The sequence below is a fragment of the Nomascus leucogenys genome, chromosome 11 (assembly GCF_006542625.1).
Source record: "Nomascus leucogenys isolate Asia chromosome 11, Asia_NLE_v1, whole genome shotgun sequence".
Lineage (NCBI taxonomy): Eukaryota > Metazoa > Chordata > Mammalia > Primates > Hylobatidae > Nomascus > Nomascus leucogenys.
Genome location: NC_044391.1, coordinates 38,154,650 through 38,180,790, shown reverse-complemented (window position 1 = coordinate 38,180,790; position 26,141 = coordinate 38,154,650). Strand labels below are relative to the sequence as shown.

At 40.9% G+C, this 26,141-nt stretch overlaps 1 protein-coding gene across 1 annotated transcript in view; it reads right to left on the bottom strand.

The window, feature by feature from the left end:
* The window catches only part of TSPAN13 (tetraspanin 13), a 31,757-nt gene extending 16,876 nt beyond the window's left edge, over window positions 1–14,881 (bottom strand). Inside the window, exon 1 of the mRNA XM_003252609.4 lies at window positions 14,561–14,881. Within this exon, the coding sequence (XP_003252657.1) occupies window positions 14,561–14,623 (63 nt within the window). The 5' untranslated portion in view covers window positions 14,624–14,881. The remainder of the gene's footprint in view (window positions 1–14,560) is intronic.
* Between the last annotated feature and the right edge of the window lie 11,260 nt (window positions 14,882–26,141).

The window sequence follows — 26,141 nt, the reverse complement described above, 5'->3', positions numbered from 1 at the left end:
GTGAAAAATACGAGACAAATGAGAAAAGCTTAGGACTAGGAGAATATATTTCCAGCACACATGTATATTTAAAAATGCCTACAGGCCAGGCGTGGTGGCTCACGCCTGTAATCCCAGCACTTTGGAAGGCCAAGGCGGGCGGATCACCTGAGGTCAGAAGGTCAAGACCAGCCTGGCTAACATGGTGAAACCCCATTTCTACTAAAAATACAAAAAATTAGCTGGGCGTGGTGGCACCCGCCTGTAATCCCAGCTACTCGGGAGGCTGAGGCAGGAGAATCACTTGAACCCAGGAGGAGGAGATTGCAGTGGGCCGAGATGGTGCCACTGCACTTCAGCTTGGGCAACAAGAGTGATATTCCATCTTGAAAATAAAAATAAAAATAAATAAAAAATAAAAATGCCCACAAATGAACTTAAGACAAAAAGCAAACTGAAAAGTGGTGAAAGGTAGTAAGAGGCAATTCACTGAAGAAGAATTTGAAAGGCCAATCAACACATGAAAAATGTTAAATCACATCAAAAATCAGGTTAACAAAAATTAAAACAAGGAAATACCATCTCACATGCACTAGACTAGCAAAAACTAAGCATGATGACACCAAGAATGTAAAGAACCTAGAACTTGTGTACAATATATATAGAAATATAATATATAGAAATATAAATTGTTGTAGCCACTTTATATAACAAATTAACAACACCTAGGAAAATTATATGTATCCCTCACTACCCCAGCGATTCTGTTTCTAGGTTAATCCCCAAGAGAACACCTATGTCCCCAACTAGATATATACCAGGATTCTACCACAACCTTGTTTGTTACAGTAAAAAATTAAAAACATTTTCAAACATCATGACTAGGGAATTCACAGACTCTGGTGTGATCACACAATAGAATACAAATGATTTTTATCTATTTCTATTAAATTGACAAATTTCAAAAAAATGTAAAGGAAATCAGACAAGTTGCATAAATGCAGATAAAACATACCATTTATATAAATTTTCAAACACAAAAAACAATACTATATGTTATTTGTAGATGATTAATGTATGTAATATACGACATTGTCATACACATTCATGGAAGTGACAGATCTTGATTTCAGAACAGTGACTACCTTTGAGAGGGGAAAATGGGAAAGGGACTGGAGAGTGGGCCTTTAGCTACAGAGTAACATTTAACTTCTTAAAAGAGAAATTAGCTAGGTTCAGTGGTGTGCCTATAGTCTCAACAGTAGCTGGGACTCGGGAGGCTGAGACAGACTGCTTGAGCCTAGGAGTCCTGGGCTGCAGTGCGTTGTGACTGCACCTGGGAATAGCCACTGCACTCCAGCCTGGGCAACAAAGAGAACCCTCATCTCAAAAGAGAGAGAGAAAAAAAACACTGGCATATGTGAAATGTATGAAGCCAGTGAGTTCACAGGGGTCCACCATATTATTTCCTGAGCATATGAAATTTCCTAATTAAAACTAGCCTTGAAAAATGTAACATCCCCTTCTTACTAAGTCACCAATTCTAAATTCTTCTGCTTTGCTTTCCTCTGTAAATTGGTCTAACTTTCCTCATTCAGCCTTAGCTCCCACTATCTCCCAAACCCACCTACTTAAATCTAGACATTCTCACTTGTTTCTCAAATATTTTACCTCAATTCCCATCCATGCATATTCAAGAGCAGTCCACATTCCCTCCTATAATTTGTCCCTATTTAGGAAAGAGGAAGCTTGGGAATGAAGGTGGTATACAACTGAAGGCAACAGGCAGTATCTCCACATGTTTGTAACAAAAGGCAATGCTCTAGGTCCATCACACTCAGATGGTTTCAAAAGTGAACCAAGACACTGCCCTATCCCATTTTCATGCCTAACTCCTAGATGCACATATGCAAACACATGCACACGCAAATACACATTCTCATTTGTAAGGGCCATTCCCAAAGGTGAAAGAAAACATAGATTCAACTGTCCAATCCAAAACAAATTTTGCACTTATTACAGCAACAGTGAAACTGTACATCAGAAACTTGTTTGTGCTAACCAATTTTCTAATAAACACCCCAAAATATGTTGGATTTTTTCATTTAAAAAGCTAAAAACAATGTGTTTTCTTGTGTATGACTGGTGTTTCTAACACATTATTTTAAAAATCCCCCAAATACCCAAGTTAACTTTTAAAATTATAACACCTGAAGATTTATAATATGCCTCTAATAAGATCTGATTATCAGTGTATCTTTAACTTTACTAAAAAGGAGACTTTTAAAGATAATAGTAAAACAATTTATTTCTCAGTAGTGATTAATTATGTGTTATGGTTGGTTTGTAATTGTGAAGAGAACAAGATTATATGAGGTCTTCCAAACCAGTGATCTAAAAATTGTTGATTCAAACAGTTAACTCTAACTGCATAATTAAAAAGCCTAGGTTTGTCACTAGAACTTGCTAGACAAAGGAACTCCAAAGAATCTTTTGTTCTATTATAATAACAGTTTTCTTATGAAATCAACTGTAATAGAAAGTAAATGTACACCTACGACAGTTTCCTTCCCTTTGGGAGACAGAACGCTGATAAAAAAGGAATTATGCATCTGTTAATTCATTGCTAGTAATGTTTTTATAAGCAGGAAGCACCAACCTTTCCTGTTTTCTCTTTAAGACAAAGAAAGGTAAATCATATAAAAAGAGTTTTAAAAAGAGAACTAAAGGAGCTGTAATGGAAAAGGTACACCAAAGTAAGACCATAAAACTGGTCATAAAAAGTGTCTAAAACTGGCATTTTTTCCCCCAAGTAAACGCCAAGAGAAAGTGGCAATGGCAAAACTGCAAGTGTACACATGAGTAGGGTCTAATGAAGGTGGAATAAACAGGAAGGTGCTACTGCAAGGAACATAGAAAGTCTCAGCCAGGCCAGGAGCAGTGGCTCATGCCTGTAATCCTAGCACTTTGGGATGCCAGGGGAGGAGGATTGCTTGAACCCAGGTAGTTCGAAACCAGCCTGGGCAACATGGGGAGACCTTGTCTCTACCAAAAAAATAAAAAAATTAGCCAGGTGCAGTGGCAACCAGCTGTGGTCCCAGCTACTTGAGAGACTGACTCAGGATAGCTTCGGCCCAGGAGGTCAAGGTTGCAGGGAGCTGTGTTCATGCCACTGCACTCCAGCCTGGGCAACAGAGCAAGACCCTGTCTCAAAAAGAAAGAAAGAAATTCTTAGCCAGGGCTCACAGCACAAACACAGAACACTAAAGCACAGGTGGGGCGTAGTGGTTCACATCTATAATCCTAGCACTTTAGGAGGCCGAGGCAGGATCAATTGAGCCCAGGAGTTTAGAGACTAGCCTGAGCAACATAGCAAGACCTTGTCTCAAAAACAAAAACAAAAACAAAAACAAAACAGAGACAGAGAGAGAACACCGTGGCACTAAAGTACCTGGTCAGGGATCCTAATCTGCTCCTTTCATTTTATAGGTGAGGAGTGATGTGACTTTTTTTTCTCCCTATAGAACTGCATCATAGTGCCTAGGAATATACTTAAGAAATTTTTAACACCGAGATGTAATATTAAAGACACTATTACAATGCATAAGAAATCGTAGTTCTTGCTTTATAGGCATATCAACAGATATTTGAATAGCATCTCTTTAATTTACTTCTTATGAGACTTGGTCACACAGTGATGTGTTAAGGACCAGTAATGCCCTCCACTCATATGACCTTCCCATTAGTTAACTACTAAATGTTAAGCTTATTCATTTTGTGCTTTTTTACTTTTATCTGATTCAGAAATTTTGTCACATACACGTACATTCACATACAAGCAGAAGAGCACACTGTGCGTTGCCTAGAGTAGGGGAACAAGAAATTCTACTTGGAATTAAGAAACAATATATTTGAGATCACTCTAGCAAACAGAATTGTTTTAACATTAAGCAAAGTGTGTTTATGTATCTTTCAGATTGATATATACAATAATGGTATTAAAGAACAAAGAGAGCCAGGCACGGTGGCTCACACCTTTAATCCCAGCACTTTGAGAGGCCGAGGCGGGCGGATCACGAGGTCAGGAGTTCGAGACCAGAATGGCCAGCATGGTGAAACCCCGTCTGTACTAAAAAATACAAAAAAAAAAAAAAATTAGCTGGGCATGGTGGTGAGTGCCTGTAATCCCAGCTACTCAGGAGGCCGAGGCAGGAGAATCGCTTGAACCCGGCAGGCAAAGTTTGCAGTGAGCCGAGATCGCACCACTGTACTCCAGCCTGGCAAGACAGCGAGACTCCATCTCAAATAAAAATAAAAATAAAAAACAAAGAAAGATATATGCATAATGTTCTTTCTAATCTAGCATAAGTGGGTGTTGAAATATTAAACCACTAAGCTAAGCCTTGCAGATGATGAAGAAATTGCTAGGATATGCTAGAATTAAGAACAGAAGAACTGGGGAAGTTGCTGCCCAGAGTAAGAATGACCTCTGTCTTAGACATGTGTTGTTTTTGCAACCTAACACATATATTTCCAGTACGACCCTTAATGACTGGCCCCTCTGACCATCATCAGCAGTAGACACACAAAATTCTGGCCTACCAATCATGGTTGCCCATCCTTCTATCAACAGTGATTGATCCAAGGGATGGGTCCATAAACCAACAGGGTCAGTAAGTGTGTCCTGCAAGATCGATAAAGGAATATTGAAAGGAAAAAACAATAGGTTCATCTGACCTAGCAAGGTATAAGGACAACATTGATTCTGCCAGTAGCCATCATGTACAGGGAAAGATCTAGCCCCCAAAAGAAACTAAGCAGAGGCAAGCTAAGCTGAAAAGCAGATGAAAGGGGAGAGTGACTTCTGAGCCCCTTGATCCAGCAAAACCTTATGACCCAACTACTGGATGTCCCACTTATATAAGCCAACATATTGTTTCAAGAACATCTATAACCCATGAAGTATCCTGATTAATACAAGCTTCACCTTGTGTTTATCATAATTTTTTAATACCTGCAAATTTGCACTGACCCTATTTACCTTCACCATTGTGACCACCTTCCCTACCAATACCAAATCTAAATTCTCGCCTTGTCAATAAACTTTTAAAAACATGAGCACTCCTTTTAGCTGAAAAGACGTCCCTAAAGCTTCTTACTCTGCCATCAAAAGAAGAGGGGAATCAATGAGCCAGAGGAATGTCCCATCATTTTTCTACAAACACCCTCCTTAGCATTACTAAATTTAACACCAATGTAAGTTTTACCGCTGAGCAGGTCCGTGGTTGCCTGCAGACTAGGAGGGGGGTTTAGGGATGGGAAAGAGGGATTTCAAAGAAGGATGAGGAGATTTTCAGGGGTCTTGAAATGTGGTCATGGGTTCACAGGTGTATACATATGCCCAAACTTATCAAATGCTATACTTTAAAGTATATTCACCTTACTGTGTCAATAATATTTCAATAGATCTGTTTCCCCCCAAAAGACAAGGCTTTACAAGGAAAGACATTTTAGACCATCTTCTGCCTGGCCTGGAACAATTCATGGTACCTAGAGTTTTATATGGAATTTGGTGGCATGCCAAGGATAGTTGGGCAGGAAAGCAGATGGAGACTGGGCCCATGACAATATGCTTGAATTGTGCACAAGCTCTGGGTTACCTGGGTCTTGACTTCTTTTTTCCGTGAAAATAATAAAACTTACCATTTTAAGCAGTGATAGCTGGGTTTCTATTACTTTGGGCTAAACTCTATTCCTAACATTGTGGTCTTTGTTTTAAAGCCCATCAGATCAGGTCATGTCTATGCTGGCTGTCCTTTGTTTCTGATCTCGAGATAAAGTCCATACTCCAAGGCTGACAAATCCCAAGATGGGAAGGGCCTGGATTATCGCCTGAGGTTATTCATTAGCCACCATTCCTCCTCCCAGCCATACTTAGAATTCTTCTGATGGGCCTTCTACACTTTAAGCGCCAGACAATCAAGGCTCATGTTATCTTACATTCCTAGCACCTGGCTAAGAGTGTGACGCATAAGAGGTGCTCAAAACATACTGTTGAATTAAAGAGCATATGATATTGCTCATTACCCTTTCAAGACAAGGAAACGCTAATTCTCCAATCTATACAATATCTGGAGGGGAAGAAAGTCAGCCTAATGATGTTCCTTATTATTCTCTGTCTACATAACCTTCAATCTTTCATCAAATATCCACCACATTTCAAGAACAAGATGAAAAGACATTTTAATATTGTGAAAACAACTACCTTTTTTATTATCAAAATTCTTCCAAGGTAAGGGAATTGCTTTGAGGATGAAAGAATTTAAAGGGGGAGGGACAGCATTAGGAGATATACCTAATGCTAAATGACAAGTTAATGGGTGCAGGAAATCAACATGGCACATGGATACATATGTAACAAACCTGCACATTGTGCACATGTACCCTAAAACCTAAAGTATAATAATAAAAAAAAAAAATTTTTTGAAGAAACTAAAAAAAAAAAAGAAAAAAAACATTTCAAAAAGACAGATTAGATGTTGTAAATTATTCAAAAATGTTATGTTAGCACTAAAGCAACACAGAAGTTATGATGGTAATGGAAGGCAAGCAAATTTAAAACAGTAGTAAGATACAGAAGGACTATACCAACAAAATGTAATACAGCATCCATAGACATGTAAAGAAAACAAAGGTAGCCAGGTTCAGTGGCTCTCATCTGTAATCTCAGTACTCTGGGAAGCCAATGTAAGAGGACTGCTTGAGGCAAGGAGTTCGAGACCAACCTGGGCAACATAGCAAGACCCCTGTCTCTACAAAAAAAAAACAAAAATTTTAATTAGCTGGGTAGGGTGGAGTATGCCTGTAGTTCTAGCTACTCAGAAGGAGAGAGGGTGAGAGGATCGCTTGGGCCCAGGGGTTCAAGGCTGCAGTAAGCTATCATCACACACTGCACTCCAGCCTTGGTGACAGAGGGAGACCCTGACCCTAAAAAAAAGAAAACAAAGCCCCAGACTATCTTCCTTAATATGCCTCAACATTCATGATGAGGAATTACATGTGAATGCTGAACTCTCTTCTGAACTTCTGCTTAATGTGGAAAACTGAAGAGCAATTCAGAAAAGATCAAGCATGTGTTTCTACGATGCCAAACATCTGGATGGAAATGTGAAAACTCTATAAATAATCTAGATTTTGCTAAATAGCCAGATACTGAGTGTTGAAGCCAAAACCTCAGTTTTTTTATTGCTTTATGATCATTCTTCAAATGACACAGAAGGCCTGAAGCGCTCTTGCAAATATTTTTCTTCAATATGGTTCTCTATGATGCCATTGCTTTTATACTTACTAAGCAAAAAATACAAAGTATATGGAAATTATATAAAGGTGATTGAAAGTAAGGGACCTCCACTTGTCATTTTCCAAGGGTAACTAGTTTGAGGTGACATCCACAGCTGCCAACAAAGTTCCAACACCACTCTACCACTTCCTTCTTTGGAGCATTTCTGGGAGACAAGAAATGAAGTATGGGCAGAAGAACCCTGCACTGATTCCTGCATTCAATTAACTAAATGCCAACCATATGCCAGGGCTGTGCCAGGCACACAGGAAAGCCAGAATGACTAGGACATGGCCTTTATTGTTCAGAGGATTATAAGGAAAATAAAAGGGTAACTGCTCTTTTCAATGACTTCTTCACTGACAAATTCGAGGACCAACTCTTGGTCCCCATCTCCTTGAAATGGTTTGCACTTGACTTCTGAGACACCAACCTCTCCACAATTTTCCTCCTACCTGACTGGCCATTCCTTTTCAGGCTCCCTTGCTGAATGTTCCTCATCTCCTGCATCTCTTAATGTATGAATGGCACTGTTTCAATCCATGGACCACTGCCCTTCTCTATCTACCTTCACTAACTTGTTGATTTCATCCAATCCCAACTCTTTAAATGGCTCCCTAAATTTAAATCTCCAGAAAGTCCTCTCCCCTGAATGACAGTGTGGTTACTTAAGTGCTACCTGACATTTCCACTTGGGTTTCTTCAGCATCACATCTAATACTGAATCCTCTAATTCATCCCAAAGCCTGCTCCACCTACCATCTTCTCCATCCTAGTTAATGGCAAATCTATCCTGCCAGTTCCTTGAGCCTGAGCCACAAATCATAAGTAATCTGTGACTTGTCTCTTTCAGTAAATCAGGTCACCCTACCTCCAAAACAGTCTCAGAATCTATTTCTTTTAATTCTGTTGCCACCATATTAATCCAAGCCTCCATCATCTCATGCGCAAATTATAGCAATAGCCTTGTAACTAGTCTCAGTGCTCCCACCTGCGCCATCTATAATCTATTCTTAACTCAAGAGCCATAGAGCCTTTTACATAAAAATCTGACTATATCAGCCTTCAAACCTAAACACACCACTGGCTCCCCATTTCACTTGGTATAAAAGCTCATGGCCCTATAGTGCTCTCCTGGGTCCACCCATAACTTCTCTGACCTCATTTCCTACACTGTACTGCTTGCTTGCTCTGCACCACTCATATTTGACTCATCTGTCCCTTGCATAAACCAGCAATACTCCTCCTGGCCAGGCACGGTTGCTCACATTTGTAATCTAAGCAATTTGGGAGGCCAAGGTGGGAGGATTGCTTGAGGCCAGGTATTCAAGGCTAGCCCAGACAACACAGACCCTGTCTCTACAAAATATTTTTTAAAATTAGCCAGGTGTGGTGGCACATGCCTGTAGTCCCAGCTACTAGGTAGGCTGATGTGGGAGGATCACTTGAGCCCAGGAGACGGCTCTCCGGCAGTGAGCTGAAATCACACCATTGCGTGACACAGCAATACCCTATCTCAAAAAAAAAAAAAAAAGAAAGAAAAGAAAAAAGAAGCAGAAATACTCTTCCATCAGGGTTTTTTCAAAGACCATTCCCTCTACCTGAAACACTTTTCCTAGATAATTGTTCTTCATCTCCTTTAGGCCTTTTGATACAGTTTGGATATTTGTCTCCTCCATATCTCATGTTGAAATGTAATCCCCAATGTTGGAGGTAGGGCCTGGTGGGAGGTGATTCGTAGGCGTGGATCCCCCATGAATAGTTTGGCACCATCCCCTCAGTGATAAGTGAGTTCTCCCTCTGAGTTCATGTGAGATCTGGTTCTTTAAAAGTGTTTGGCACCTCCCCCTCACTCTCCCCATGTGACACAGGGACTTCCTTTCCCCTTCTGAGGGCCCTATGATTGTAAGCTTCCTGGGGCACTCACCAGAAGTAGATGCCAGCACTATGCTTCCTGCAGAACCATGAGCCAATTAAACCTCTTTTCTTTATCCAGTTTCAGGTATTTCTTTACAGCAATGCAAGAACAGTCTAACACCTTTCTTACACTGTTTTCTTTCCATGCAGGCCAAGCGTGACCACCACATGTGAAGCTGTGTACCCATCCTCCCACATCCACTCCACTGCCCCACCTATTTTTCCTTTTACTCTGCTTTATTTTTCTCCGTAGCACTTGTTTACCTTCTAATATGATATATAATTTACTTACTTATTTATCATCTGTCCGCCCCCATAAATGTAAACTCCATGAAGGCAAGCCACTGGGGTTTTGTTCACTGCTATTGATGCTCAATTAATATTCATTATTAGAATAAAAAACAGAATGAAAATAACTTGGGCACATCTTAAACTTACATTAGACTCACAAATAACCCCAACCAGTTACAATTATAATACAATTTTACAGGAAGTAGATTCATTCAAGAGAAAGGGTAGAGGAAACCCACAGACATGTTTGAAAGGTTGGCCAAGAATGGAAAAAAAAAAAAGGGTATTACAAGAAATATTCGATTCTACAGTGGATAAATAAAAGCAATTCCTACTTAATATTACTACTTTTTAACCTAATGCTAACTTTCATGCTTTAAAATATTCAGCTGTGCTTCTGCACTTAACCTTGATCACTGCAGACTAAAAGAAACAAAATATTGTTTTACACGAGTTTTCTTTATGCAAGTTTTACCTGTGCAGAACAGCTGGAAAGAAGAAGCCAAGTCTATAAATTCAGCAAAATTCAACTTTTTCCACCTGAAGCTGTAACAACTTAATTTTATTTCTATTATACATCTAAAGCATTTATATACTATCTGATTCTATCCTTACACAGCTTCATGAGGGGACGACTGAAAAATATCACCACCAATTTATGTATGAAGAAACTGAAACTCAAAGTAAGCTGTTTGTTTAGTAACAGAGTTGGAAAAGTTTCAGTTTTCTTCATAAATCCAGTGATCTTACTTCCCATAATTTGTATGGACATATGTTTTTTATCAAACAGATTAAAAACAGAATTTTCTTCCCATAAATTGTATGGTCGTATTTTTTTATCTAACAGATACGGCACACTTTATCTACTATAAAACGCATCCCAGGCCAGGAGCGGTGGCTCATGCCTGTAATCTCAGCACTTTGGGAGGCCGAGGCGGGTGGACTGCCTGAGGTCAGGAGTTTGAGACCAGCCTGGCCAACATGGCGAAACCCCATCTCTACTAAAAATACAAAAAATAAGCTGGACGTGGTGGCGGGCACCTGTAATCCCAGCTACTCGGGAGGCTGAGGCAGGAGAATCGCTTGAACCCAAGAGGCGGAGGTTGCAGTGAGCCAAGATTGCGCCATTGCACTCCAGTCTGGGCAACAAGAGCGAAACTCCATCTCAAAAATACAAATAAAAACAATAAAATGCATCCCAATTTCAGAGGTGATAAAAATATAAATTAAGGTGTTTATGAAGTAATTCAGTATAATTTTTATGCTGCAAGAGAATTTTTCTCAAAACAACCAGAAGTATAATGAAAAAGAATCACGAAAAAGAGAAAGAAACAAACATGGAGAGATGTTATAAGAATGAACACACACAGGAGAAACAAAACTGCAACTTCTGAAATTTCCCTCCTGATTTTAAAACTGGCAAGGCAACTCTTAAAAAGTCCCAGTAAATATACGTTTGGTCATATTTTTCAGTTTGGTTCTATTTAACAAAGTCAGCTACCTTTTTTTGGTTGTTTGTTTTTAATAGAGCTTTCTTCTCTGGTTAAGAAGCACAAGGAGACACATTATAAAGCTTCAAAATATTACGTATTTTAATACAAATTTTATTTCGTATTTTCTAAAATTTCCCACAAATCACTAAGCATAATTTTCAGAAGTTTTTTTCACTATTTGTCAAAATCTTTTCAGCCTAAAATATTCCTATAAACTATTAAAAATAAGTCATTTTCCCAAATCGTTTTCATTTTTATGTATATCCTAAATGGTATCAAAAAGACCCACACACTATTTCTACATTTCCTTGATTCAATCACACCTCCTTTATTCCCCCAACTTCTCTAACCCACAAATATCTCCCACAGTCCTAAATTTTATGGTGCCTAAAGTCAGTATATTCCTTATACGCCATTTAATTTTCCCACTCCATGTCTCTCATCTAGATCCTGTCTTCACAACGCATTTGCCTTTATAGGTATTTATTATTTCCCGCAGTTCTCAAAAAAGTGCACAGAGTACACAAAAGTTTACTGACTGAATACAATTCCTGAAAACATATGTATAAAAGGTAGTAAATAAAAATGAGGCTTCATAAAAGCACATTGATTTTTAAGCCCTGTTTGGTTTGCTGTGGTATTTCCAAACTGAGGACAGAGCCTGGCACACAGTAGGCACTCAAATATTTGTTGAATGAAGAAACTTAAAGTTTCTTTAAATGCAGGAAGTTCTGAGGCAAGTCATTCTCTTAGAATACTGTGAAGGTGAATTCAGGAATGTAGCTTCCCCCTTTTCTTCTATATTTACAAATTGTTAACACATACTACACTAATTTAAGCTTGTCCAGTACTGGCGATCCTATTAACTAAAATAATCAAGCCATAAACAACAACAAAAATCAATTGTTAACATTTTGCCTAGTGATCAAATTTCCTTGTTTGGAAAGGGAGGCTGAGGCAGGAGAATCGCTTGAACCCAAGTTGTTTGGGACTTGCAACTTGTTTTTAGTGACATGCTTTCTGAGCTGATCATGAATGTGGCACGAATCTCAGGCTCATTAGCAAGCCACCAGAGCATGTGGACAGTTCAGCTGATAGAGTCCTAAGTTCCTCGGTAAAATGCTTCAACACAGCAATGATGATGTTTCAGGCAGCCATGGCTTTTGCACCTGCTGTTCCCATATGCAATCCTGGTTTAACCAACACTTTTAGAAATGACCTCAAATGTAATCCTGTAGCGTTCAGCGCATTTTAGAGGCAGTGACTAGGGTGGGATTAGAAGCTACAAAGAATGTTTCTATTCATGACTTATACAGAAATGTCTCCCAAGTCTTCATGCTCAATCCCATCCCCAACTGCCTCACATTTTTTTCATCTTAAAATGTTAAGAGATCAGGGGAGAAATAAAAGCTAAATAATGGCCATGGTACATTTTTAGCATCTATCTAAGACTTGATCCAACTTTTACCTGTCACTTGTCTCCACTTTAAACTGCTACATTTATTTAAGCCTATTTACAATGTAAAAGAAGCAAGTAGCCACTAATTCATTTTAAGAAATGTCCCTTTGTCTAAAAAGTCTATGATTTAAAAGGGCTAGCCATTTTTATTGTCCCGTGAATTTCCAATTCATTAAGTTTTACTGCATAGCTATTAAAATCAATAGAATACACACTTTGAAGGTCAATAATTTAGAACAGATATTAAATAGTCTTAATATGTCCCTTTAGAATCACCTTTCTTTCGCCTCACTTTCCTGATATACTCTAAATACAACTAAAAATGATGTCTAGAAAGCAAGGAACTTCATTTTAAAATAACTTGCCTTTTTAAAAAATATTATACATTAATTTATATAGTCCCTTCAGTGAAGTAAGTATGCAAAGTAGACATTCCACTCTGTGTAAGCAGACACTGTAAGACTGGCAAACAGATGACTAAATCATAGGCAGAAAAAAAAAAACTCAGGGCACAAAATAAGGAATTTAAAGTTCTAAGCAGGCCACTCACACTGATTAAAAAAAAAACCCTAGAGAACTGGTCAGCATTTACTTATAAACAGCCAGGGTGATAAGCATGCCTCAGGGTGATATAGATGAATTTTGATCCGAAACTTGACATGTATCTCCAAGGAACTGTATCACCAGGTGTTCTAAAAATTTTTTCCCCAAGTCTACTATTAATGACCATGTTGACTAGATTCTTACTAACTAGCCATAAAAGCGTACTCAATGCCTGTTTCTGTCTTGCCTTCAAAGCTTGCAATCATGTTCACATACAAAGGAACAGTAATGGTAAAATGACCCAACCTCCTTCTCCTTTGGTGACCACAAGGCAGCCTCTCTATTCCAAGGATGTAATCTAAGCTTGCACAGATGGCCTAGCACTCTGCTAATGCAGGGGTGCTGGGTTTGTTTTCAGGGTGGGTGCTGCAAAGCGCCAGGTATATTTATAGAAGGGAGCAAGACTACTATGGAGGGATGATGACAGAAGAGGAAGTTTCTTCCGCCCGGTAGAGGCACAGCCTGTGGAAAGATCTGGATTCCACAGCCTAGGTTCCACTCCTGACTCGTCAACTACCAGCTATGTAAACTTATTAAAACCTTTTTGGTCTGTTACCTTATGTATAAAATGCAGATAATGCCCCATTCCCTCAGAAGGTTGTCAGAATGATGAACGAACATTGTGTATGTAAAACCTGGGACGTGATAGGCATTCAATAAACGTCGATCTGTCCTGCCCATCCTCCTGTTCACCCAGAATTGCGCCTCAAAAAATCACAAAGAGAGCCTGCAGCGTTAAAACTAAGAGGCCCAAGGTGGTTGGCAGGGAAAGAAACGACTTGGGGCTGGGGGGGCCTCGCTTATTTCCTGCAGGACTTGGTTTAAAATGGAGTTAGGATATTGATCATGGGCAAGACACACAGAAAAAGCACCAAGTACGAGCAAAACTGATAACAACAAAAACAAAAAGACATCCCTTTACTGTGAGCACGAAACAAACTTCGGAAGCAGCGGACATCTGTGAACCTACTCAGTGGCCTCAATTAAAATCCCGAGGGTACGTAGAGCTAACCCAGTGGTACACCAGCCATATGCCGCCTCGTCAGTTTCAGGCCACGCCATTCCGCAAAACTGTCCGCAAGCCCGAACGGCTCTCGCGCCTCCACGCCTGGCCCAGATGCGTCTGGATGCCAGGAGCCAGCGGCAGAAGGGTACCGGGTGGGAAAGCGGGGAGATCTGGTTAAATGTTTGAAAAACAAGGCGGTGGGTGAAGGGGCGGGGTGGAGCAATGTGGCAGAGACGCGGCAATCGAGCCCGAGAGACCGCGGCTTCACAATGAACGAAAGGAAGAGACTGCGACAAGCCGGCGCCCGGTCCCCGGCGGGGACGGATGGTGAGGCCGGGGGCGCGCAGAGCGTGGGAAGCCGGGAAGGCGGCGCGGGATGCAACGAGTGAGTCGCTGACCAGGCAGGGAAGCCAAAGAGCGCCCAAGCAGGTGCAAAGCCCCCAAGCGGGCAGGAACGGACTGGGGATACTCACGGTGTAAAGCAGGTTGAGGGCGCACAGGCAGTTCTTGGAACACGCGAAGCCCCCGCAAACCATGTTGGAACCTGTGGTTGCCGGCAGCTGCACGTAAATTCGACTCCGGCGGAGGTTCCCGGACAGCTGCTTTGTCCTTGCCTTTGGGGCCTGGCCCAGGCGGGGCAGCAACGAGGACGTGGGTGGGGGGTCGGGGCCTGGGGCTGCAGTGCGCGGCGCGCGCGGCGGCGGCTCGGACCCGCTTTGGAACCTGCGGCCGCCGCAGCTCAGCCGGAGCAGGAGCCCGAGCCCCGCCCAGCCCCTTCGTCTCGCCCCGCGCGCTGATTGGCCGCTGGCCGGGAACAAAGGTAGAAATATGCAAATAAATGCGCTCCGCCGGCCGGGATCCGGGAGGGGCGGAGCGGTCCCGGGGCGAGGGGGAGGGGGCCCAGGCCGTGTGGGAGGTAGCCCCAGGCCAGAGCTGGTGTCGGCGGCCTTGGTGTAGTTTCCCCAGAAGCAGGTGAGGAGGGAGGGCGGGGCTCGTAGGAGATCCACGCTGGCAAGGAGAAATATGACAGCACCTCTGGATTCTTGGCCCTGGCAGATGACGTGGCACCATTTTGAATGAGATTTCAAAACTAAGCACCTGGCCTTGTTTGAGGGAAGGAAGGCAGGAAGGAAGTAATGAATGAAAACATGTGAAAGATTTAAAAGAGAACGAAGTAGAGGGAAATGAAAGGGAGAAAATAGGTGAAACAATAAAAATAAAATAAAAATAAAATCCCTGCTTCTCTCAGAAAATAAGTAAGATATGTGCCCTATAATTGTGACCTGGACAGGTCAGACTTATCCTACAAAGATTTGTAAAATACTAATAAACTTTATGAATACATGCATGCAAAGGAAAATCAAGAGAGAGAGAAGGTGGGGATGGTTAATGGGTACAAAAAAATAGAAAGAATGAATAAGACCTACTACTTGATAGCACAATAAAGTGACAATCGTTAATAAGAACTTAACTGTATATTTTAAAATAACTTAAAGAATGTAATTGGATTGTTTGTAACTCAAAGCATAAATGTTTGAGAGGATGGATACTCTATTCTCTGTGATGTGCTTATTTCACATTGCATGCCTGTATCAAAACATCTCATGTACCCCGTAAATACATACATCTACTATGTGTCAACAAAAGTTTTAAAAAAATTTTTAAAAAGAAAATCAAGAGAGATTATTTTTGTGTTCTGGTCGTGAATTTCAATAAACTTATTTTTTCACAAAAATAACTGTGAAAATCTTAAAATAACTCAGACTTCACCTCAATTAATTCATTATCAGTGTACTGCTTCTCTACTATAGAAATGCATCTTGTATCCTTAATTCCTCACCTATAAATTGAGATTTTAGAAGTATGTCAAGCACTTTTTTTTTTTTTTTTTTTTTTTGAGACAGAGTCTCGCTCTGTCGCCCAGGCTGGAGTGCAGTGGCGCAATCTCGGCTCACTGCAAGCTCCGCCTCCCGGGTTCACGCCATTCTCCTGCCTCAGCCTCTCCTGCAAGCTCCGCCTCCCGGGTTCACGCCATTCTCCTGCCTCAGCCTCTCCTAGGAGCTGGGACTACAGGCGCCCGCCACCACGCCCGGCTAATTTTTTGTATTTTTAGTAGAGACGGGGTTTCACCGTGGTCTCGATCTCCTGACCTCGTGATCCGCCCGCCTCGGCCTCCCAAAGTGCTGGGATTACAAGTGTGAGCCACCACGCCGGGCCTGTCAAGCACTTTTTGCATAGTGGCTGGCACAGGGGAAGGCCTCAATAAATGTCAGCTAGTATTCATAGATCTAACATTTTGTAAAGGCCTACTGTGTTCCAGGCACTAAGCTAAGGCAATAAAGGTTTATTTCATGGTAGCTTCTACCAATGAAAAAGGTTTTATAAAGAGATTTGCAAGTTTACAATATCTAACCTAAAGGTTCATACGGAGTAAATTATGTCATTGCAAATGCTAAATTGTATTACATTAAATTAAACATTGCAGCTGATTAAAATAATTTGTCTTCTTAGAATTCTCTGCTCCCTCTTCCAGCCTCTCCTTCCCTCCCCTGACCCCATCATACCAACAAGACCTCATTAATTTGTTAGGTTTTGTATTCCACATTAGCCTTTTATATACGGCTAGAAATATTCCAAAAACTAACCTGGAAAATGATCCTCAAACACAAACAATGCTTTGATGATGCTCAACTTTCCTTTTTAATAGCCAGAGGTTTACAAAAGATGAGGCATTGGCAGGGAATTCTATTCATTCTCTTCCCATTCCTGGGTGTCACCAACATTAGTACCACTTCAACTATTACTCAACCAACTATTGCAACTCTCTCTTTGGCTTCTGAATAATACTCTTCACTCTCTCCCTATAGGCTGAATCACTTTCTTTTCCCAGAGAAGTACCACCTATCAGTCAGGGTCCCAGCAAAAAGGAGATGACTCGTTCAAATAGCATAATTGAGAAGAATTTCATAAAGGGACTATTTTCAAAAGTGTGGACAAAGTTAAAGGAAACCAGCCGGGTGCGGTGGCTCACACCTGTAAGCCCAGCACTTTGAGAGGCCAAGGGTAGTGGATCACCTGAGGTAAGGAGTTCGAGACCAGACTGACCAACATGGTGAAACCCCTTCTCTACTAAAAATACAAAAATTAGCCAGGCGTGGTAGCGGGCACCTGTAATCCCAGCTACTTGGGAGGCTGAGGCAGGAGAATCACTTGAACCCGGGAGGTGGAGGTTGCAGTGAGCCAAGATCGCGCCACTGCTCTCCAGCCTGGGTGACAGAGTGAAATTCTGTCTCAAAAAAGGAAACCAACAAAGCATGATGAGGCAGCTCAGAGATAGTAAGAGCAGGAAGTTCTAATTACCCCAAGACTAAGGGGGTGATTTAAGGGAACAGTTACAGAAGCCAGGCAAGAGCTATAGTTACAGGAGAGTTGTCTGATAGGAGATACGGCTTTCAATAGAGGAAACAAAACAACGTCTGAAAGTAGGAAAACAAATGGATATGTTGCGATTTCTCCTGATTTGGATATAGATATTTTCAAAAGACCATTTGCTCCCACCCTAATAAGAACAAGCAGCCTGGACAACAAGTGAGACCCCATCTCTACTAAAAATTGAAAATATTAGCTGGGTGTGGTAGTGCATACCTGTAGTCCCAGCTATCCCAGCTACTCAGGAGCCTGAGGGGGAAGGATTGCTGAGCCCAGGAGATCAAGGCTGCAGTGAACTATGATGGCGCCACAGCACTCCAGCCTGGATACAGACCAAGACCCTGTCTCAAAGTAAGTAAAAACAAGGTAGATAAGCTACAAAATCATACTTACAACAAAAAACTATCGAAAAACTGAGGGGCTAAAGGCATCTAAAAGAATTAAAATCCAAGAGGTGATGAGATAATATTAGAGGGGGCAAAAAAACTCATAGTCACTTTCATCTTTTATAGACTGGCTGTAGAAGGCAGACACTACCTTTGAGAGGGATAAGGAGAAACTAAATGACTATTTAACCATCTTCTAATGCCCCTACCCGGACTATGTGACAGTTTATAATCCAGAGCCTCAGCTACAGAATGACTGCAACTATTTGCCAGCTCTAACCCATGGGCCTTCTTTTAAAACAAGAAATATAAGCTACAAAGGCGGTGGTCAGGCAAGAGTGCTGCATTTGTTCGTTTTCATGCTGCTGATAAAGGTGTACCTGAAACTGGGAAGAAAAAGACGTTTAATTGGACTTATATTTCCACATGGCTGGAGAGGCCTCAGAATCATGGTGGGAGGCGAAAGGCACTTCTTACATAGTGGTGGCAAGAGAAAAACGAGGAAGAAGTGAAAGCAGAAACCTTTGATAAACTCATCAGATCTCATGAGACTTATTCACTATCACGAGAATAGCATGGGAAAGACCGGCCCCCTTGGGTATGTCCCAAAACATCTGGCAATTCTGGAAGATACAATTCAAGCTGAGATTTGGGTGAGGACACAGCCAAACCATGTCAAGTGCTAACAGATATTCTTCATCTCCAACTATTTCAAGGTGCATTATCCTTCCCCAAATGCAAGATAGTGGCTAAAAGCTGGAGTAAAGTGAGGAAAAATGAGAAAAACTCCAACAAAGCAATCTGGTTCTTTAACTCCAGGACTAACATAGCAGCAGAAAAGAAAACTCTATGGTACACTGAAAGAGCCCTCCAATGGCTGGAACAGAACCACAGGATAGCAAGAGATCTCACAAGATACAGAAAGCCAAGGGTGTGAGTGGAGAGCAAAGACAGCAAACAAAAAGGTAGCAGGCTGTAAAGCACAAAGATCTCCCAAGCCTCAGATTGCTGGTGGCTAGTCTGCAAAGCACGAAGAAAGCTCTATGCAGACCTCCTTTCTGTAAAAGGAAAGTCTTGATCATGCCTTCAAGAATGTTTGAAGCCAATAATGAACTGAATCCATTAAACCTATAACAAACCCTAATTCAGCTTAACTATAGTTTAGACAGACTTAGGCACCCACACCAGCAGCCTGACAGAATAAGTGATGTGCCATTTTCTGGGGGTAAATATTATTTACTTCAGGCTCTATTTTTCTTCAAGGTTGCAAGGCCACATTTTGGAAGAGCATATGTGATGAGACATACTGTGGTGTCTTTAGAAAATAAAATCTGCCATAGGCAATGTCCATCTTTCATATTATGCCTCCATATTGTTCTTTTGATGAAAAACTGCCTTTTTTAAGTGAAAAAAAGAATGGGACACCGGACTACAGTTCTTCTCACAGAGTTATATTGGAGACTAAGCTATGAGATTACGTATATTTCTGAGTGGAAGGAGAGCTTTTATTTTATTTTGTTTTATTTTGAGATGGAGTTTCACTCTTGTTGCCCAGGCTGGAGTACAATGGCACTATCTTGGCTCACTGCAAACTCCACCTCCCAGGTTCAAGTGATTCTCCTGCCTCAGCCTCCCAAGTAGCTGGGATTACAGGTGCGTGCCACCAAACCCTGCTAATTTTTTGTATTTTTAGTAGAGACGGGGTTTCACCATGTTAGCCAGGCTGGTCTGGAACTCCTGACCTCAGGTGATCCACCCACCTCAGCCTCCCAAAGTGCTGGGATTATAGGCGTGAGACGCTGGGCCTAGGCAAGGTTTTATTTTTAAACAATAAAGTTGTCTTTATCCACAAAATCAATAGAATGGATAATTGAAATGTATTTCTTAAAAACTGGGTCTTCTAAACTGTTTTAAGATCTTAAGATGTAGAGTACCCCTCCAACGATTAGAAGAGATACAAGATGGAAATAAAGGTTTTATTACTTACTGGGTACCTGGCATGCCTGGAGGCCACATACAGAGATATCCAGGAGTCTGCGCAGGGGGAGAGAGAGGGGTCTGTGGGCAAGTGCCCTTATTGGTTCCGGGGGTTTCCCATGGGGAGTTTTAATTAGTGAGTTTGTAACAAGCAGGCACGACTTCCAGGAGGTCACACAGTGACTGACAGGTGGTCATTGTGGCATGTCTGCACAGTCCATGCAGGGTGTGAGGCTCAGTGGGCCAGTCAGGCAGGCTGCGTTGATTAATAGCCATCCCACTGGGAGGTGGTCACCAGGAGGAAGTTGTATAAGGCAGATGTCTGGATTGGCCACATTGAGGAACTGGGAAGGTGTAGAACTGGAAACTGAGCCCTGCTTCTGATATGAGTCCAACTTCAGAATGTATGCCATGGCAGCGTAAAATTATAAGAATATACTACAGCCGGGCACGGTGGCTCACGCCTGTAATCCCAGTAGTTTGGGAGGCCGAGGTGCGTGGATCATGAGGTCAAGAGATCAAGAACATCCTGGCCAACATGGTGAAACCCCGTCTCTACTAAAAATACAAAAAATTAGCAGGGAGTAGTGGTGGGCGCCTGTAGTCCCAGCTACTCAGGAGGCTGAGGCAGGAGAATCACTTGAATCTGGGAAGTGGAGGTTGCAGTGAGCCAAGATTGCACCACTGCACTCCAGCCTGGCAACAGAGTGAGACTCTGTCTAAAAAAACAAATAAACAAGCAAACAAAAAATATATATATGTATATATACTACATAAGCAAACTGTTTTTAACAGTTTTCAATTAGGAATAACAAAGACAAACATCAATTTTACACATACTTTCTTAGTCTCTGAATAAATCTTTAATGTGAGATGACCTTCTAACAATTTTGGAGATCGGTACGCTTCCTTCCTCCTCTTTCTCCTCCTCTTCTTCCTCTTTTCCCACTCTTCCTCCTTTCTCCCTTCTCCTCCCCTTCCTCCCCTCCTCCTCCTCTTCCTCCTCCTTCTCCTACTTCCTGCTTATTTAATATGTTTTTGAGGCTGGGCACAGTGATTCACACCTGTAATCCCAGCACTTTGGGAGGCCGAAGTGTGTGGATCACCTGAGGTCAGGAGTTCCAGACCAGCCTGGCCAACATGGTGAAACCCCATCTCTACTAAGAATACAAAAAATTAGCAGGGTGTGGTGGTGGGCACCTGTAATCCCAGCTACTCGGGAGGCTGAGGCAGGAGAATCACTTGAATCCGGGAGGTGGAGGTTGCAGTGAGCCAAGATAGTGCCACTGTGCTCCAGCCTGGGCGACAAGAGCAAAACTCTTCCCCCAAAAAAAAAAAAGTATGTGTGTGTGTGTATATATATATATATATACACACACATACTTTTTAAAAATATATATACATATATATACATGTTTTTGAGTCACGGCAATAACGGAATTCTTGTGCATTAGTCTAGATCTTCTGAGAAGCAGATGCCAAAACTGGGTTAGATGTGCAAGCAATTAATTAGGAGAAATGTCCGTGAGGGGTAATAGGGAGGGAGCTCTTGGAGGCTGGGAGAGTTAAAAGACCACAATGCAGGTTTGACTTCCGTGAAGGAGAGAGAGAAGAAGGGAAGAGAAGAAAGGAAGGGGAGAGAGAGGAAGGAAGGGAGGGTCTATGACTGCAGTGCAGTTTTAAGGAGATTTGGCAAGGCCAACAGGGAGTCCAAGCCAGATGTCAGAGAAATCCACATGCTCTCCTGGAATGACCCTGTCTTAGTGTTCCTGCCACGCTGTTACAGGCTGGAAATATCAGCACAAATGCTGTGATGGATTTCAGAGCATAACATGGGACAGGCTTCATTTATGCTCTCTACAATAGATCTGAGAAGTACATTTTCTTGAAAAATAATTCTGATTACATTTTTTCCCTGTATTCTACAAAGATTTCTCTAGTCACGTTCCAAACCATCTTCCAGTTTTGCAGCCTTCATCATTTTATCAGGGAAGAAAATTCTCTCACTTCACTGGGTAATCAATTTCAGATTTTAACAATTCTGTTTTTTTCTTTTCTCTTTTTTTTTTTTTCTTTTTTTTTTTGAGACAGGGTCTCACCCTGTCGCCCAGGCTGGAATGCAGTGGTGCAATCTTGGCTCACTGAAACTTCCGCCTCCCAGGTTCAAGCGATCCTCCTGCCTAATTGGGATTACAGACACGTGCCACCAAGCTCAGCTAATTTTTGTATTTTTAGTACAGACGGGATTTCACCACTTTGGCCAGGCTGGTCTTGAACTCCTGACCTCAGGTGATCAGCCCACCTCAGCCTCCCAAAGTGCTGGGATTACAGGCATGAGCCACCGCACCTGGCCAGATTTTAACAATTCTTATTGTAAAACTGTTTTCATGGTTAAGGTTTAGCCTGACATTAACTCGAATTTGTGAAATTCTTATTATTCAAACTTAAGGTCAACATTTATTTTTAAATAATTCAACATGGCAGTCAGGTGCAGTGCCACATGCCTGTAGTCCCGATTAATCAGAGGGCTGAGAAGGGAGGATCACTTGAGCCCAGAAGTTCGAGTCCAGCCTGGGCAACATAGGGAGACCCTTTCTCTAAAAAACAAACAAACACAAACAAAAAAAATCCCAAATATTATTCAATCCTTTTCAGACAAGACCATAGGAGGAAAAAAATAATAATAATTGAACACTAGGTTCTGATCATCCTCAATAAATCCTAAGCAAAATTACTCCTAAACTGTTATACAGCACTGTTACTGACCCTACCAAAATACTTTCTTGACTTCTCCAAAATATAAACGTGAAATTAGATAAACTTATAATTGCTTATCTAATTGTTTATCATAGATAAGTTATAGCCACATAAAATATCAGTGGCATAGTTAATTTTAAATTGCTTCAACTATAGTCCACATTGCTATAAACTTCAGTGTAATATTTCCTTAGCCAATCAAATATTATTATTAAATAAATTGACAATTTTAAAAATATCTGTCAATGATTTTAAGTGGATTGATTCGGTTAAATTTTTTCTAATGACAAATAGATTTTTTATTACACTTTTTTCCATTTTTCCTCTGATTCTTCTGCTTTCTAAGCAAACAAAGAACTGAAAACTTTCCTTTGTAATGATTTGCAGTCTTTCGGATTGAATGAAGCATAGGCAGGGAGCTTCTTGGCTGACAAAGAGACAAAGAAGCTGATCAACAACAGAAGTCTCTCTCCTTCTAAGTCTACCTGTTGCTCTATTTTCTCTGTGTTATCCTACTCTTTTTAATGTATTGCCAAACATTAGCAATTAAATGCAACACATTCATTGCACCTACAATAATATTAAGTCTCCCTTTTGCTATGCAGGATGTATCACTGTTCACACCAGAGAACTTCAAACCAGAATTCAATTTCAGAAAATGTTTTTCTTCCAACCACAAATTAAACATGAAGTTTTTTTCTGGCTTTTACCAGCCAGATGTTGGATGTAAATTCTTTTTTTCTTTTTCCTTCATATGATGCCAGCAAGAATAAAACATACATATCTATTTGACCATCTGGTTAGATTATATTAGCACTAACATCCCAATTCTAAATTTCTAGAAGTGAGTATTTTTAGTGGTATATTTAGCTACTATGATATTACATATAATTCCAGAGCCTAAAGAGCAAATCCAGCTCGACAACCAGACAAATCCAGCCTGGCCACTGACAACCTGCCTTCAGTGAGGGGGACAATCAGCTTTAATGACTGAATAATCCACCTACTCTTTGCCTCTTTATTCTCTGCATCCTCCCTTTCCGCTGGTCTTTTACTCACTTTTGGATTCTGAGGCCTGAATCTGTTTCCATTTTGAATATTGTAGGCCAATGTGTTGTATTTATTTGTCCAAAGGCCACTTCAATAGATGCATGTTGTTTGTCTCTGAAAGCTAATAATGCTGATAGTGACAGGAGGCAGGCAAATGCGTAGGTAGATAGGGGAGGGTCCCCGGTGAAACCCAGCCTTCAAGCCAAGACAGTTTAAAGGCCAGCTACAAGTGCAGGGTAAATCCACAGACCAGATTGAGAACCTGTCTTCCTATTTGGCATGCTTTCCTCTGGTTGATCTCCATCCTTCACCTATTTTACATATACCTACCCTTTCTGAATTGGTTTTCTCCCCTGCTGTGGCCACCTTTGAGTAGTGCCTTTGCTTTAGGCTTTCTCTACATACTCACTCACAAACCAATCAGTACACACTCCCCTATTCTGAGGCCATAGAAGTCCTGGCATCAGGCACACTGGGAGAGAAACCACCCAACTGTGGGGGTAGGGGACCACCTCCCCCACCACTTCCCCTCTCCACTGAGAGCTGTTCCGTTGCTCAATAAAATTCTTCTCTGCCCATCCTCACCCTTCAATTGTCAGTGTAACCTCATTCTTCTTGGACGCATGGCAAGTGCTCGGGAGCTATAGCACAGGTGGGCCAAGTGGGTGGGGTGCCTCCAGTGGCAGGCCTGGGCCTGAGCAAGGCCCAGGTGAGGGGAGAGGGGCATCAAAAGTTGTGGAGTTCCCTGATTGGCAAAGTGGCCGAGAAAAATCCTGCATCAATACTGCCTCAATTAATACACATAAATCAGAGAGCAATAGGTAAGAATGAACAGGGGAAAGTGCAATTAAAGTGGCCAGCTGAGTTTATTTAAATAAGCTGTCATTGTGTTTAAGAAAATGGAAGTAACCCTGGCATTTATAAGGGTGATTAAATGTTCTTAAATTTTATAAAAACATCTTTCTGTCTCTTATCTATGAAGAATTTATGAGTCCTAAAAGTCAGATTGATCAGTCTAATGCAGCTCCTGGTGTACTGGTAATCCTCCAAACTGGAAACAACTCAAATATTCATTAATAATAGAAATGGATAACTAAATCATGGTGCATTCACATAACAGTAACCTATCCAATACTAGAAACGAACAAACAAAAAATACAGCTATGGCAACAATATGAATGTGTCTTACAAAGATAGAGTTGAGTAAAAGAAACCAGAAATACAAAAACATATATTGTACGATTCTCTTTATAGAACAAAAACATATAAACTTACAGTGTTTAGGGATGAATGTTAAAGAGTGAAATTATGAATAAAAGTGAGGGCTCGATAATCATAAAAGTCAGGGGAGTCATGCATTTTGGGGGTCCAGGAGTGGGAAAATAGTGACTAGAAAGGACCACAGGGTCTGAACCCCTGCATGTTGATGACATACCCAGATGATTACTTTATGATTAAGCTATGAAAGAGACCAGCGAAGGTAAGATAAATACTTATAGCCTAATGTGCCAGTAATCTGAGTTTTAGATTATATAAACAATGTTATCATAGAAAAAAATAGTAAAACCATCTGTGTATTTTTTCAAACTTAATTTCTTACACACATTTTTCTTTAGAACCATAGCTGTTTATCAGAGAATGCAGATGGTGAAGTGACCTTTCTCATTTCACTTCAGAGGACTTTGCATATTGGCTGTTACTGCCAAAATGTGCCAATTGCGTGTTCGTGATATTTCTGACAAAGTCTACTAGATACAACCTATGGCAAAGACACAGAGTTTTTGGAAATAAAAGTGTGTCAGAGTTAAGTCGTATCCTGTTTACACAAGTGCAAATACACTGGAACACATTGTTTAGTACTTTCCCAAAATAAGGTGAATGGTTGAAATGTTTAAAGCCCTGTACCCCAGTCAGAAAATACTTTTATTCTCTCTCTTTTGATAAAGGATTTCACAGTGTATTAAATTCTACACTGTTGGAAATTATTTCCTGCTAGAAGTTTGAGGGCTGTTTGCTATTAAATTTTATCTTCCAGTGGTGTAGAAAGGTCCAAAGCCATTTTGATTCTTTGTATGTGGTGATTCGTATTTGGTTTTATTTTATTTTTTCTTTCCCTTTGGAAGTTTGTAGAATCTTGACTTCGATTGCAGAGCTCTGAAAATTTGCTCAAGCTCTTTCAGAAAAAGAATACAAAGTACAAAATACAAAATTTGGTACAAAAGTGAATATTTACATTTAAAAAACAGCAAATTATAAATTTTCAAAACAAATGATATGATGATATATACCACAAGCCTCCTTCACAAAATCCTGAAAAATATTATATAGTTTGTGCTAATTAACTGCCTTATAATATGCAAATAGCTCTATAATACATTTTTTCCTACCTTTTTTTTTTTTTTTTTCTTTCTGAGACAGGGTCTCACTCTGTCTCCCAGGCTGGAGTGACAAGATC